The 16,214-nt window shown below is 40.4% G+C and overlaps 1 protein-coding gene and 1 long non-coding RNA gene across 7 annotated transcripts in view; one reads left to right on the forward strand and one right to left on the reverse strand.

Moving 5' to 3' along the window:
- LOC124149855 (trafficking kinesin-binding protein 1-like) overlaps positions 1-15,177 on the reverse strand; it is an 87,364-nt gene extending 72,187 nt beyond the window's left edge. For 2 of the 4 annotated variants that reach the window (XM_046521669.2, XM_046521667.2), the window contains exons 1-3: positions 15,061-15,177; positions 6,999-7,197; positions 1,075-1,278 (exon numbers count right to left, since the gene is read on the reverse strand). In XM_046521669.2, coding sequence (XP_046377625.1) covers positions 1,075-1,278; positions 6,999-7,197; positions 15,061-15,102 — 445 coding nt within the window. In that variant the 5' untranslated portion in view covers positions 15,103-15,177. Of the gene's footprint in view, positions 1-1,074; positions 1,279-6,998; positions 7,198-9,986; positions 10,112-12,854; positions 12,885-15,060 lie in introns of those variants that run through there. The other 2 variants (XM_046521670.2, XM_046521668.2) reach the window with 2 other exon arrangements.
- LOC124149858 overlaps positions 1-16,214 on the forward strand; it is a 74,141-nt gene that overhangs the window by 16,718 nt on the left and 41,209 nt on the right. For all 3 annotated transcript variants that reach the window (XR_007218123.1, XR_007218124.1, XR_007218122.1), the window contains exons 2-3: positions 13,617-13,746; positions 15,665-15,755. This is a non-coding gene — a long non-coding RNA (uncharacterized LOC124149858). The remainder of the gene's footprint in view (positions 1-13,616; positions 13,747-15,664; positions 15,756-16,214) is intronic.

The following is a 16,214-nucleotide window of genomic DNA, read 5'->3' on the forward strand; positions in this document are numbered from 1 at the left end:
GTATGTGGGGAGTATGTGGGGGGTATGTGGAGTGTATGTGGGGGGTATGTGGGGAGTATGTGGGGAGTATGTGGGGGGTATGTGGGGAGTCCTTTTCACAAAATGAAACCAAACAGGGTCACAAGTTCAAGGTTACGGCTGGCATCACACGTATGATAACATAAACATGTTAATGGAAGCAGCTATTTTCTGTCTCACTACCAGTCATTTGTTGCAATCAAATAAAATGTGCCAAACAGTGGATAATATTTGAATGGCCCTTAGATGAATCTCCTCATTAAAAAAATTGTGAATTTTCTTTTCACAAATAAAAATTGTGAAAATGTTGCTACACCGAAAGGTAAGTCAATTGCAGAATGTCAAATGTTGACAAACTGAATGTGTACATATACAAAGGGACATAACTCTGCAACCATGTTTGGTTAATTTGAAATGATAGTCCAAACTACTTAAACTTCATCATGGCTTTTTAAAAACTTAAATTTGTTTGAAATTATTCCCAAGTCTTCACCCTACTTTACAGTCTATACATACCACTACGTTAACTATGATATCTTACAAGCAGAGTTGCTATAAGAGACTCATTCAAGAGATCCCACTTATTTCTGCATGTTAGTTCACAGATGTTACACATCTCAAACATTTTTAATATATCAATGCATGCTGGTGTTATTTTTTTCTATGAAAATTTTGTATCAACTTCCACCAAAACAACTTGGACGTAAGAGGACAAATACTCCCCTCCCCACTACAATGTTATTGTCAGGTTTGTAGCTTCCTAAAATTCAACCCATGATTTACCAGTTCAAAGTACATTTGTTATCCAATTATGAACCTATAATTATTTGCAATATAAAATTTGTTCAGGTCAACCCATGATAGATTTACCAGTTCAAAGTAATTGTTTTCATCCAATTATAAATAAATATTACTGCTGATATAACTTGCATACACCAAGAGTGTGTTTATGTGGAGTCTTGGGGTATTTCTGCCAATGGAGTGTGAACGTCTGACTAAACAGCCAACTACCTCAATGCAACCTGAAGAAGCATGACAAACACAAACACTACTTACTGAAATACTTCAGCGTTTCCTTGATCTGTTCGTCTGTGAGTGCTAGATCTGTGTCTAGCGGGATGACGGGAGTTTGTATCCAGTCCTCGTTGTTGTAGCCACCGAACTCAGTGATGGTGTCAGCACGGAGACGGTATTTGGGGATCTGCTCATTAATCAGGCTTAGAATCTCTACCTCATCTGGTTCTGCACTGTTGCACAATTCTGAAATACACAACAACGATTTTAGAAAAAGTAGTCTTTCAGGAGGATTTGGTGCTGCCATGAGCATACACATCTCCCTAAGGCAAGGGAGTTAACTGATTGTAAACGTCCAGTTTCCATCCTTGCCAAACTAGGCTGGAATTATGGAGATATAATTTGGCTGGACTAAAGATTCTAAGCATGGCCCAACCAAAACCGCACACTAAAATCGACATCCGGTTCGTAATGCCGATTTCGGTCAATTGCAAGAATTGTAAAACATGTGTTTTGCCAACTCGGTGTCAACAGGTATTTTCCAAATCTTTTCATGTTTTTAATCAAGGTGCTGACATGATTTTTGATGCACTTTGCGAATGTGACTTGTAGTATGATCACATTGGTCACAGCCGACATTAGACAGAAACAAGAACAGATTCAGTTGTCCTCACTCATGGGTAGTTCCATGTCAACGTCCAGGCTCCCAGGCGGCTTGCTTCACAGATGTTAACACAAGATGACGGATGACAAGTACAAACTGACCAGGACATATACCCGATGTACCAACTTGAACTGCCCTAATGGTAACACTGCCCCCAGTAATCTGCCTGTGTGACCTGTAATCATGCCTAGTATAGGCCTTAACGGCTTCAACACGGTAAATGGCTTATTGACTTTGGTTTTCTGTTTTTCATTGATAGGTATTAATCCTAGTACTACTTCCACTGAACTGATCTTATGTAATATTGTTTAATAGGACATCATATAAGCTGCACTGAGCGATCAGGTGGAGTGAGTTTATGCCATGGATGGGTAGTGTCATGCAAGTTGGGTAGTATCATGCTGGTTGGGTAGTGTCATGCTGGTTGGGTAGTATCACGCTGGTTGGGTAGTATCGTGTTGGTTGGGTAGTATCGTGCTGGATGGGAAGTATCATGCTGGTTGGGTAGTATCATGCTGGTTGGGTAGTGTCATGCTGGTTGGGTAGTGTCATGCTGGTTGGGTAGTATCATGCTGGTTGGGTAGTATCACGCTGGTTGGGTAGTATCACGCTGGTTGGGTAGTATCACGCTGGTTGGGAAGTATCATGAATGCTGGTTGGGTAGTTTTATGCTGGTTGGGTAGTATCACGCTGGTTGGGTAGTATCATGCTGGTTGGGTAGTGTCACGCTGGTTGGGTAGTATCATGCTGGTTGGGTAGTGTCACGCTGATTCGGTAGCATCATGTTGGTTGGGTAGTATCGTGCTGGTTGGGAAGTATCATGCTGGTTGGGTAGTATCATGCTGGTTTGGTAGTGTCATGCTGGTTGGGTAGTGTCATGCTGGTTTGGTAGTATCATGCTGGTTGGGTAGTATCATGTTGGTTGGGTAGTATCACGCTGGTTGGGTAGTATCATGCTGGTTGGGTAGTATCACGCTGGTTGGGAAGTATCATGAATGCTGGTTGGGTAGTTTTATGCTGGTTGGGTAGTATCATGCTGGTTGGGTAGTATCATGCTGGTTGGGTAGTATCATGCTGGTTGGGTAGTGTCACGCTGGTTGGGTAGTATCATGCTGGTTTGGTAGTATCATGCTGGTTTGGTAGTGTCATGCTGGTTGGGTAGTATCATGCTGGTTGGGAAGTATCATGCTGGTTGGGTAGTATCATGCTGGTTGGGTAGTATCATGTTGGTTGGGTAGTATCATGCTGATTGGGTTGTATCATGCTGGTTGGGTAGTATCATGCTGATTGGGTAGCATCACGCTGGTTTGGTAGTATCATGCAAGTTGGGTAGTGTCACGCTGGTTGGGTAGTGTCATGCTGGTTGGGTAGTATCATGCTGGTTGGGTAGTATCGTGTTGGTTGGGTAGTATCGTGCTGGATGGGAAGTATCATGCTGGTTGGGTAGTATCATGCTGGTTGGGTAGTGTCATGCTGGTTGGGTAGTATCACGCTGTTTGGGTAGTGTCATGCTGGTTGGGTAGTATCACACTGGTTGGGTAGTATCACGCTGGTTGGGAAGTATCATGAATGCTGGTTGGGTAGTTTTATGCTGGTTGGGTAGTATCATGCTGGTTGGGTAGTATCATGCTGGTTGGGTAGTATCATGTTGGTTGGGTAGTATCATGCTGATTGGGTTGTATCATGCTGGTTGGGTAGTATCATGCTGATTGGGTAGTATCACGCTGGTTTGGTAGTATCATGCAAGTTGGGTAGTGTCACGCTGGTTGGGTAGTGTCATGCTGGTTGGGTAGTATCACGCTGGTTGGGTAGTATCGTGTTGGTTGGGTAGTATCGTGCTGGATGGGAAGTATCATGCTGGTTGGGTAGTATCATGCTGGTTGGGTAGTGTCATGCTGGTTGGGTAGTGTCATGCTGGTTGGGTAGTATCATGCTGGTTGGGTAGTATCACACTGGTTGGGTAGTATCATGCTGGTTGGGAAGTATCATGAATGCTGGTTGGGTAGTTTTATGCTGGTTGGGTAGTATCATGCTGGTTGGGTAGTATCACGCTGGTTGGGTAGTATCACACTAGTTGGGTAGTATCATGCTGGTTGGGTAGTGTCATGCTGGTTCGGTGGTGTCACGCTGGTTTGGTAGTATCACGCTGGTTTGGTAGTATCATGCTGGTTGGGTAGCATCATGCTGGTTGGGTAGTATCACGCTGGTATGCTGGTTGGGTAGTATCACGCTGGTTGGGAAGTATCATGCTGGTTGGGTAGTGTCATGCTGGTTGGGTAGAGTCATGCTGGTTGGGTAGTATCATGCTGGTTGGGTAGTATCATGCTGGTTTGGTAGTGTCATGCTGGTTGGGTAGTATCATGCTGGTTGGGTAGTATCATGCTGGTTTGGTAGTGTCATGCTGGTTGGGTAGTATCATGCTGGTTGGGTAGTATCATGCTGGTTGGGTAGTATCATGTTGGTTGGGTAGTATCGTGCTGGTTGGGTAGTGTCATGCTGGTTGGGTAGTGTCATGCTGGTTGGGTAGTATCACGCTGGTTGGGAAGTATCATGAATGCTGGTTGGGTAGTTTTATGCTGGTTGGGTAGTATCATGCTGGTTGGGTAGTATCATGCTGGTTGGGTAGTGTCACGTTGGTTGGGTAGTATCATGCTGGTTGGGTAGCGTCACGCTGATTGGGTAGCATCATGTTGGTTGGGTAGTATCGTGCTCGTTGGGAAGTATCATGCTGGTTGGGTAGTATCATGCTGGTTTGGTAGTATCATGCTGGTTGGGTAGTATCATGCTGGTTGGGTAGTGTCATGCTGGTTGGGTAGTATCATGCTGGTTTGGTAGTATCATGCTGGTTTGGTAGTGTCATGCTGGTTGGGTAGTATCATGCTGGTTTGGTAGTATCATGCTGGTTGGGTAGTGTCATGCTTGTTAAGTAGTGTCATGATGGTTGGGTAGTGTCATGCTGGTTGGGTAGTGTCATGCTGGTTGGGTAGTGTCATGCTGGTTGGGTAGTATCATGCTAGTTGGGTAGTATCATGTTGGTTGGGGAGTATCATGCTGATTGGGTAGCATCATGCTGGTTGGGTAGTATCATGCTGGTTGGGTAGTGTCACGCTGGTCAGGTAGTATCACGCTGGTTGGGTAGTATCATGCTGGTTGGGTAGTATCACGCTGGTTGGGTAGTATCACACTAGTTGGGTAGTATCATGCTGGTTGGGTAGTGTCATGCTGGTTCGGTGGTGTCACGCTGGTTTGGTAGTATCACGCTGGTTTGGTAGTATCATGCTGGTTGGGTAGCATCATGCTGGTTGGGTAGTATCACGCTGGTATGCTGGTTGGGTAGTATCACGCTGGTTGGGAAGTATCATGCTGGTTGGGTAGTGTCATGCTGGTTGGGTAGAGTCATGCTGGTTGGGTAGTATCATGCTGGTTGGGTAGTATCATGCTGGTTTGGTAGTGTCATGCTGGTTGGGTAGTATCATGCTGGTTGGGTAGTATCATGCTGGTTGGGTAGTATCATGTTGGTTGGGTAGTATCGTGCTGGTTGGGAAGTATGATGCTGGTTGGGTAGTATCATGCTGGTTTGGTAGTGTCATGCTGGTTGGGTAGTATCATGCTGGTTGGGTTGTGTCATGCTTGTTGGGTAGTGTCATGCTGGTTTGGTAGTGTCATGCTGGTTGGGTAGTGTCATGCTGGTTGGGTAGTATCATGCTGGTTGGGTAGTATCATGTTGGTTGGGTAGTATCATGCTGATTGGGTAGCATCATGCTGGTTGGGTAGTATCACGCTGTTTGGGTAGTGTCACGCTGGTCAGGTAGTGTCATGCTGGTTGGGTAGTATCACGCTGGTTGGGTAGTATCACACTGGTCAGGTAGTGTCATGCTGGTTGGGTAGTATCACGCTGGTTTGGTTGTATCATGCTGGTTGGGTAGTATCATGCTGGTTGGGTAGTATCACACTAGTTGGGTAGTATCATGCTGGTTGGGTAGTATCACGCTGGTTGGGTAGTATCACACTAGTTGGGTAGTATCACGCTGGTTGGGTAGTATCAGGCTGGTTGGGTAGTATCACACTAGCTGGGTAGTATCATGCTGGTTGGGTAGTATCACGCTGGTTGGGTAGTATCATGCTGGTTGGGTAGTGTCATGCTGGTTGGGTGGTGTCACGCTGGTTTGGTAGTATCACGCTGGTTTGGTAGTATCATGCTGGTTGGGTAGTATCATGCTGGTTGGGTAGTATCACGCTGGTATGCTGGTTGGGTAGTATCACGCTGGTTGGGTAGTATCACTCTGGTTGGGTAGTGTCATGCTGGTTGGGTAGTATCACGCTGGTTGGGTAGTGTCACGCTGGTCAGGTAGTGTCATGCTGGTTGGGTAGTATCACGCTGGTTGGGTATTATCATGCTGGTTGGGAAGTATCATGCTGGTTGGGAAGTATCATGTTGATTAGGTAGTATCACACTAGTTGGGTAGTATCATGCTGGTTGGGTAGTATCATGCTGGTTGGGTAGTATCACGCTGGTTGGGTAGTATCATGCTGGTTGGGTAGTATCATACTAGTTGGGTAGTATCATGCTGGTTGGGTAGTATCATGTTGGTTGGGTAGTATCATGCTGGTTGGGTAGTATCACACTAGTTGGGTAGTATCATGCTGGTTGGGTAGTATCATGCTGGTTGGGTAGTATCACGCTGGTTGGGTAGTATCATGCTGGTTGGGTAGTGTCATGCTGGTTGGGTAGTGTCATGCTGGTTTGGTAGTATCATGCTGGTTGGGTAGTATCATGCTGGTTGGGTAGTGTCACGCTGGTTGGGTGGTGTCACGCTGGTTTGGTAGTATCACGCTGGTTTGGTAGTATCATGCTGGTTGGGTAGTATCATGCTGGTTGGGTAGTATAACGCTGGTATGCTGGTTGGGTAGTATCACGCTGGTTGGGTAGTATCACTCTGGTTGGGTAGTGTCATGCTGGTTGGGTAGTGTCATGCTGGTTGGGTAGTATCATGCTGGTTGGGTAGTATCATGCTGGTTTGGTAATGTCATGCTGGTTGGGTAGTGTCATGCTGGTTGGGTAGTATCATGCTTGTTTGGTAGTGTCATGCTACAAGTTGTTTATACCATGAGAAACACTTCACACAGGTAAGGCACACAATCCTCATTGAAAGAATCTCTGCATGGTGCCCAGCAGTCCCAAAGGTCCTGGATAGATAAACACAGGGTACAATTTTTGCAGCATAACTTCATATTCAGTATTCTATCAAATGCAAGTGCCATTTCATCCTCATTGGTGTGTGGTTCTTTTGAAAACACTGACCTGTACACACGCCAATCTCGCGCGTGGTCCTCACGGACGCCCCGTCATCGGGTGGGGTGGCGGGGCCAGGGTCCTCTCTATCGGCAGGGGGAGCTATGGGGTCATGGGATGCCAGCTTGTCGGAGATGTTAGACCATGTCCCAAATGGAGCTGCCGAAGCTATGTCCAGGGGGGTGGGGAGATAACTCTCATCAGACACCTGAAACAAGCATCCATTATTTAACAGGCATCACTGGAAATAATGTTGGTCAATGTTAAGTAAATCAGTGATTTTTTGCTTATTTTGTAAGAAATCAAAAGCAACAAAAAAACTCGTAAGACAGATTCAGTCAGTCAAAGCAAATACAATCGAAAATAGTCTAAAAAGAATTGAAAACAATAATCATGATCATGCACAATATTGGACACTACTGATAGGTGAAGGTAATAAAACCAGCAAAATCAAAGCTCATATTCATGTTAGTCCATGTATATCAAAATTAGATTCATCATAAGAAAAATAAGAGGTTTTTTTAAAGAAAATGTTACACAATAACAATATCCCTCTTTATACAAAAAATGCCTAAAGCACCCATAAAATAATTCACTGACAATGCAAGCATTCATCAAGTCAGGTTTGTGATTGTGTGCGCACCAAATCATGACAAGGGTAATCTATGGTTATTTTTACGGACACAAGATCTTGAAAATAAATACACTTACATTTCTGTTGTCATACAAATATATAAAAATATAGAAGTACATTTATGTCATCAAACCTTTGTAGTTTTGGCCTCATAAGCATGATAAGGAAAACCAGCATGTTCATGATTCATCAATCTCATTAAAATCGAATCTTAGTTCTCACTGTGGCTAAACAAAGATCTGAGGACATCCCATTACGGGTCACGTCAGAACGACCTTTCTTCCAAACAATCAAAGCGTCACTTACCAGATCATGAAAGTGACAGACGGAATGTGTTTTCTAATCATGCAACCTCGAAAACATTAACATGGGGTATTCCGAATGACAGGCCCGTACAACTGATTCCATCAAAATTATCATCTATCTCTTGCTTCCGTGGGATAAACATTTGGACGGATGAGTATGTGGGAAGCACCGCCATACAATCGTAACCATATATTAGACATTCCGGAATATTCGTCTGTTCAATTTTCAAAATTTTAATCAAAAACTGTGTCAACATATTTTTCAAGCATAGTCTGAAATCGAAGTCGTCAGGTTGAAACGAGTGCCGTAAAGCTCGAACAATCTGCTTTCTAATTGGCTGATGTCGACTTCTTGTTAGTTGTTTCAGTGGTCGGTTAAAGGTCGTGAAAGGTCGTTCTGACATGACCCGTAATGGGACGTCCTCAGATCTTTGTTTAGCGGCAGTGAGAACTTAGATCGGATTTTAATGAGATTGATGACTCATCAATATACATTTCACTCATTTGTTATTTACCATGGTAACCATAGTAATCTCCAAGTTATCTTTTGTAACTTTCAGAATTACATTTGCTTGAAAACTATGATGAGTCCTTGAACTAGATGTCTATCACATGATCAGCCTCGAAAATACTTGATTTGTGGAACATTTGCCAAGTTGTATGAGTGTGTTGATAAGTACTTACAATCTATCAATCAGCTGTTAATACATGTAGAACTCATTTCCATGCACTGATACACAGACAAGTGAGGTGTGTATTTAATTCTAAAATATCATAAAATGTAAACTGTATTACATTTATTTGTACCTACCTGTGATATTGTTTTACATGGAAACAAATAGTCATAATCTCTTGAGCACATAATAGTGTCATGTTTAAGGTACTCAAATTTTTAAGACATACTTTCACTCAATGACATAACTTGAGAAACCATGTATAAAATGCTAGAGTAAATATTGGTATACAGAGTCCCCCACACATCTGGAGACCCTGTCTATTCTACTGGACACGTTAGGCAAACAGGTTATTGAGCAAGTAGGTAACTTTATGAAAGTAGTTCCTGCGAGACAACCTCTTTTTAAAAAAAAATGAATTGTGAAATGAAGTTTATCTGATTGGTTTATCACATCGATAACCTACTCTTTCATGATAAATTAGCGGATTTAATATCATTACAAGAGTATTCACCAAAAAATCATGATTCTGACAACAAAATTAAAAATGTATAACATGTATAAGGTAGACCACAAAGATTTGATGTATACTTGTTGAAACAGTCAGTTCCACAACTCAGGGTTTAACCGAACACTTCAATGAACAAACCTTACATCACTGTTGTCTAACCAATTTAACCATGGCCAACATTCAATGCACCTTAGCACCTAAAACATACACATTGGTATAAATTTTTAACGCGTTTATACAAGTCCGAACATCATCAATATTGTTCCGAGGAACAATTAACATGATTATCAGAATGATCTCTCTTAAGGATCATGATAATTATTCTTCCATGATTAACATCACATATTTACTCATTTTGACAAATCATGAGGCTAGTTATATCTATAATCAGGGGGATTCTGGGTAAGAATACAGGTCCCTAGAACTAAATCTGTTGGGTGGTCAGACTCAGTGACTTGATTGATTGTGCATCCTTGTACTCCAACAGTGTTGGTTGCTCATAATATCAACCACTGGATTGGCCGGTCCAGACTGGATTTTTCACAGGTTGCCACAAAAAAATTGCTGAGCATGCTCATTGCAGTGTAAACAAGAAACAAATAAATCGTCATAATCTTCATCATATTCATAATAAACACTCATTACATTTCAATGTTACCATGACTACTGAGAGAAATATCTGTAGACGCATAGCCATATAACAGACAACTGCATGATCCAAGACATTCTAGATGTCAGTTGTTTCTCGCTACATTTACCATACTAAGCACACAGTAATTTGTATGGCCCTAAAGAAGACAAGAACCCCATCAAACATGCCATGAATATCAGGACAACCTTCAAACCATCAACATGATGAAATCTCATCTTTACCTTCGCATCGCCCTCATCTGGAGACAAAAACATTATCCTGCCCTCATCATTATCTTCCTCACTGCACTGTATCACCAGGCATGCCAGGTGAACTTGGTGAAAGACAAAACAATCCCCATCTGTTGTGCTGTGTCTTCACCTTGACAGGTGGGCTGAGACTGCCTGAATCAAGCTGACCTCCCATACACACAGCATGTACATTTCTCTAGGTCGAGTGTCAATTTCAGCTGAGACAAGTACACTGTCAGGCATACCTGACTCTGACAAGGAAACACGTACAGCACTTCTTGTTAAGTTAAATTAGAAAGGGAAATTGAAAGAGTGTTTAGAATAACATAACTCTAATACTGTTGCTAATCTAAATGACCTTGTATGATACTGTAAATCCCTGAATTATGATAAAGACACAAGAACATGGAGAAAATGTGTCACAATGCCATTTGTTTTCATCATCATATTATCATTAATAAGAATATTAACAAGCCAACCTGTAATCATAATTAACAAACAGCAACACTTAGAATAATCTATGACACACTTGTTTATAATCATGCTAATTTTCAACCTTAAACATGTTAAAATCACCTCAAAATTATTTTTGAAAAGTGACAGTTACGGAATTTTGTTTAAGGCTCTGCTAGCTGTGATGGCTTCTGAACATTAAACAACATAATCAGTGTCACTCGTGGGACATTCAGCCAACCTGCATGTCATATTCTGAATTAATCTAATACGACCAATGAGCATGATCGGCAAGTGATCCGTTACATCCTGTCAAGCACTGTGAAGCACTCGCAACAATTATGCAAAGGGAATGAGGAACAACTTAGATTCCTACACATTGTGAACATTGTGACCATGTTCAACAGACATGAATGCTTGTAGCTAATTTGAATATCACAACATTAACATGCTTAATGTGTTGAGCGTCCACTGTGTTGGGCTCACTGGCACAAAGCCTATAGTCTGTCTCCCAGACTGGAGAAAAATATTAAAAAAGGAGTCCTAGTCTATATATTGCCTCAGCTCTAGGCCTGAAATTAATGAATGTTCTGGGTTCCGTTTGTACTTCATTTTTATTATTTTGTAGATATATATTTCAAATAAGATTACTTTATTTCTGGGACAAAATGTCAGTCTAGCACAATGCCATGCATGTCACATTGACACACATGTGGTCAAGCATAATCAGATAGTGGACTTATTCACATCACAGAACCTTGGCTAACACTGCTGCTGATGATTGTCCACTTGTTCTCAAAAATAAGGATTATAAGCCGAGTGTATTTCTGTATTGAAACTGTCATATATAACAAATATAAAAATTGTATTCATTATAATGTGAAGACTGGCAAGCAATATATGTATAATTTTTTATTTTGAATATATATTTAGGACGTAGAAACATAAGACGGTAATAATCTAATGTCATTCTTAAAATAATCAATTTTGATGGTTTCATTTCACTCACTGATGTAACAATAGAAGCCATGTATGAATACAATGCTTGAGTGAACTGCCACAATTATCATACCATTATCATAGAGTGCCAAATGATTTGAAGCGTTTGTGTAAAGAAACATCAATACATTGCAACACCTACCTAACCTTGTTGGGGACATTACATTGTTTGTTGTTTAACTCCGGCATTCAGCAATATTCCAGCTATATACCAGTGGTTTGTAAATAATAGAGTCTGGACCAGACAATCCAGTGATTGACATCATGAGCATCGATCCATGCAAATGGAATATACGATGACATGCATCAACCAAGTCAGCAAGCCTGACCACCTGGTCCCATTAGTCTCCTTTAACATAGTCTCCTTTTACGGCAAGCATGGGTTGCTGAAGACCTGTTCTATCCTGGATCTTCATGGGTTTGAATACAAAGAACAACTACAGCATGTTCAAGATATACATTTAGCCATGATGTTACATGAGGTGCGGTGAGGTGACATGTGGTTTAATGTCGCTTCCAAGATTATTGCACTTATGTCGCCACTTGCATGCATGTGTATGTGTGTATGGCTGCTTGTACTCAATCGGACTAAAGCTAGTGCTAGCCCATACCATGCTACAGTTTAACATGAATACCCAAATCAGACACTGTATACTGATTCTAAGCTGACCAGTCCTTGTTTTAGCCCCTTAATACCGACCGCGAGGCAGGATAACAACAAGTACCATCTTTTGACATCTTTTGGTATGAAGTGGCCGGGAATTGAACCCCTGATCTACCGCTCTCCAGGCGGATGCTCTACCACTAGACCACGGTCTTGATGTTACATAAGGTCATACCCTATTAAGCAACAGGTGACCAATCCACAGACATTATTCAGGCAACACTTCAGTAAACATTTAGTTTACAAATTTGGTCAAGTGGAGCCCGAAAAAACACAACCCTAAACATGAAAAAAGTTTAATATAATATAAATTTACTTTTTATTTGCTTCAAAGCTCCATCCTTGCCGTGCTGATGGATCACAAAACTAAAAATATGCAACTTTACTTTAAAAATTTTGCTTGTCAGCAAATCCTTTAACTATGAATAAAGAAAACAAATCTTTCTCTCCCAGAAGTGAATTAAATGCACATTATCAGAACATGCTCCATGCTACATGAGAAGTCAAGCATCATGAACCGATAAACATAATTATAGCATGTACCTTGTCAGCACAAAACAGACTTAAGACATGCAAAAGACATGAGCAAGGCAAATTTACTCTTAGCTTGATCTACCAAAATTTCGAGATAATCAAAACGTCTGCACACAGGATAAAACAAAAAAGTGTAGTCTCGGCATATTAAATCCCCTATCAAATGTACATATTTGTCTACTAACAAATAGACCAAAGGTTGTTCCTACCTTAAAAAATGTCATGGTGTTGTATATTGATCAAAGGTCAAAATATCACAAGTCACCCCAAAAACTAAATATGTCTTCTTTTCCAATCACATATTCCATCATATCACAACTTCTTGATCGTGTTAATAAATCACCACACACTGACACAGATGTTAAACCAGCTCCATGTCCTGTGATCAAGTAAAACATCATTTCCATCAGAGTAACACCAAGGTACAGATCCACCAACATCCTCAGACACAGAGCCACACAGCTTCAATCATGTTTCTCAGTAGCATCACCATCTTCATATGGTTGTGTACATATGAATCTCAAAACACAACAGCGACAACACAACATGTTGTCACTTTCATCTCCTCATGCAGGCAGGATCTGACACAGCTATATTTACATTGCACATGTTAAGATTGTGTTTCCGTCTTCTTGTTGATCTAGGGCTGTGAACTCAAAACAACAGGAGCCACTTCAGGTCAAATACAGCAACAATTTATTAGTCCAGCAGAAGTCAAGACCTGACATCTGAGATTATTCAGCAGCGATAATGTAGTAGATAGGAGTATTTCATATTCTACTTGTCCACACTGCCCTTCGGGCATCAATTTCAAAATTTGGTGATTTTGCCAAACATTTGCTGACTAATATCTTACGTCTGAATTATTGTATGTGCATAAATGTCTTATAAATTAACATGATAATTGGAATACTTTTGTAGAATGTGAACTTAACTATATGGTCATGAAGATCCCAAATGTACATTTCCAGATGACCTGGTGATGTGATTGACAGGTGTCTGACAGTAGGACATTAACAATGCCCCTGGGTTGTCAATATCATCTTTAGTGTGTTAAAGCATCTACCAACAAGGAACAAAGCAACAGAAACACATCTCAAGGTATGTCAATTTCATTCTGTTATCGGTAATGCTATTAGCAGAATTAGCAGGAACATTATGAATAAAACATGTATCTGGAACTACCAACCTACATAGACATGATGGAATAAAACGAGTGGAAGTACCCCACGGCAGAAGGTATTACATAAATGTCAACGAGCACCAGGGAGATACCACCTGTTTTACCAGGCATGCCAAACCAAACACAGTGGTTGCAATGTACTTCATGGCTCAATAACACATGGATGTTACATAACGATCAACACAGGGAAACACTGAACGTGAGAAAACTCTTGCATTAATATTGACTTTCAGATTGTGAAATGTATGGAAGTTAATAACATATCTCTTAATATTTATGTGAATAATTCGAGATCCCAAAAAGATGAGTGAGTATAGTTTTATGCCGCTCTTAGCAATATTCCCGCAATATCTTGGGTGGAGGGACACCAGAAATGGGCTTCACACATTGTACCCATGTGAACTGAGCCTGGGTCCTTGACGTGATGAGCAAATGCTTTAACCACCAGAGACCATGGTGACAAAATACAATTGTATCCTGTTATGGACATATCAGTCAGCTTTGTCATTATCTGTAATTTTATGGTTTGGTAAAAACCTTTAATTAGACATTTTCAAATTTGGTGTTACAAAAATTATCCTGCCACAAGTATGATAAGTCAGAATCAATACATTCCAGTTAGACAAGAAAACAAGGTTTTTCAACATGTGAATATAATTATTTATATATAAGATAAACAAACTACTATTTCCTATATTGGTAATTAACCAGGGTTATTTCCTGAGTATTATTTTACACTTTATATATTATGACCACATACAGACATAATCTTATAATATTAACCATGTAACATATATATTGATATATAAATCATCATACGGCTGATTTGACATGTTTTAAAAATCATAGTACCCAATACTAGAATACTGAGTAAGATACAAACAAAACAAGTTTCAATCTGAAAAATTGGAAAAAATGAAATGAATATCTGAAAGAGAATATGTTAAACCTCTGTAAACAGAATTAAAGTGCCTGCTTATATGGAAGCATGGTAAGAACCATCTGAATGTCAGCATACACAGTTAGCATACTCAGATCCTATAAAAACAAATCTAAATATCATACCTCTTTACCAGTATAGACCTGAACTTGAAAAACACCAAAATTATTTGCAACAATAAGTTCAATCCATACAAACGTCTTTCTCCTCACAAGGTGACAAAATAATGACAATAACAAATGTTATAACCTTCACAACCCCTGCTACATTAAACCAACTGTTTCATACCAACCTTGTTTATCTTACAAAGATGAGATGTTTTTTCAACTACCATTAGGCCTTTGTCAAGTCAACAAATCCACCAAGTCAGGATGTCCGATCCTGTCACCTCCATCCTCATCCCGCATATAAGTACATCCACCTATCAGGTTTCTTACCAAGATCTAGGCATCGACACACAGCAGTTAAAGGGGAATAACTCTTGTCCACCACCCCCACATTGGTTAGGTCTATCAATAGAATTTGCCAGCTGACAAAGATCGATAAACTTGTCCTTTCTTATTCAATGACAGAGTGCCCACATGTTGCAAGGAAGTGTCTGGAATGTGGGCTGCATGTGCACTCCTGCACGTACAAGGCTGGGATCTCTAAAGCTATTATTACATGTCCTTTGCCTTGTTAAAATGTTATCACACAATCTTATTTCCTTATACAAAATACAATGTTTGCTAAAATATTTTCACAAATCACACCGGATGCTTTATCAGGCTGGTACAAATCACGTAAGCTGAGTACTTTTTCTAATAATAAGTTCATGCAGATTATAGCAGTAAAAGTGACTGGACATTATGTCATTATCACAGAAAGCTTATCAAGCGTAATTGACTTGTTTGCAGGAAATCGTCTTGACATACTGGCTTTGTGAAAACAGTGATGAAGCCGAAAATAAAAAGTTACCTGAGGTTGGGCCAAGTTTGGTTTGTGTGGGTGTGTATTCTCTTCTTTTTCTATTTTATACTAGGTATGCATTGACATGTTTGACAAAAATGATTTGCTAAACTGGTCATATAGGTCACAAACTACACTTATTAAAGTTTACATAATGTAATATAAATACATAAATATTTTCTATTTATTATGTCAGCTATCACATGATCATGACTTACATATATCATGTATACACAATGCTCAATATTTGCGACACATTGACATATTAAATCATGTGTATTGATTTCTTAAAATAAGTCAATACACAGTATTTCAACATGTCTGACTTATTTGGCCATACTTCCAATGCACCTCAGCCATGTTATCTGACATATTCTTTGTTCATTTATTGTTTGAACATGTTGATGAAAAAATAGAAGGCTCATCTTGAATCGAAAACACATTCCTTCCTTCCACCTTCTACTTGCTGCAAATACCTTACTTTGAGAAAATCTGACA

The sequence above is a fragment of the Haliotis rufescens genome, unplaced genomic scaffold, assembly GCF_023055435.1.
Source record: "Haliotis rufescens isolate VD_foot unplaced genomic scaffold, xgHalRufe1.0.p SCAF_4, whole genome shotgun sequence".
Lineage (NCBI taxonomy): Eukaryota > Metazoa > Mollusca > Gastropoda > Lepetellida > Haliotidae > Haliotis > Haliotis rufescens.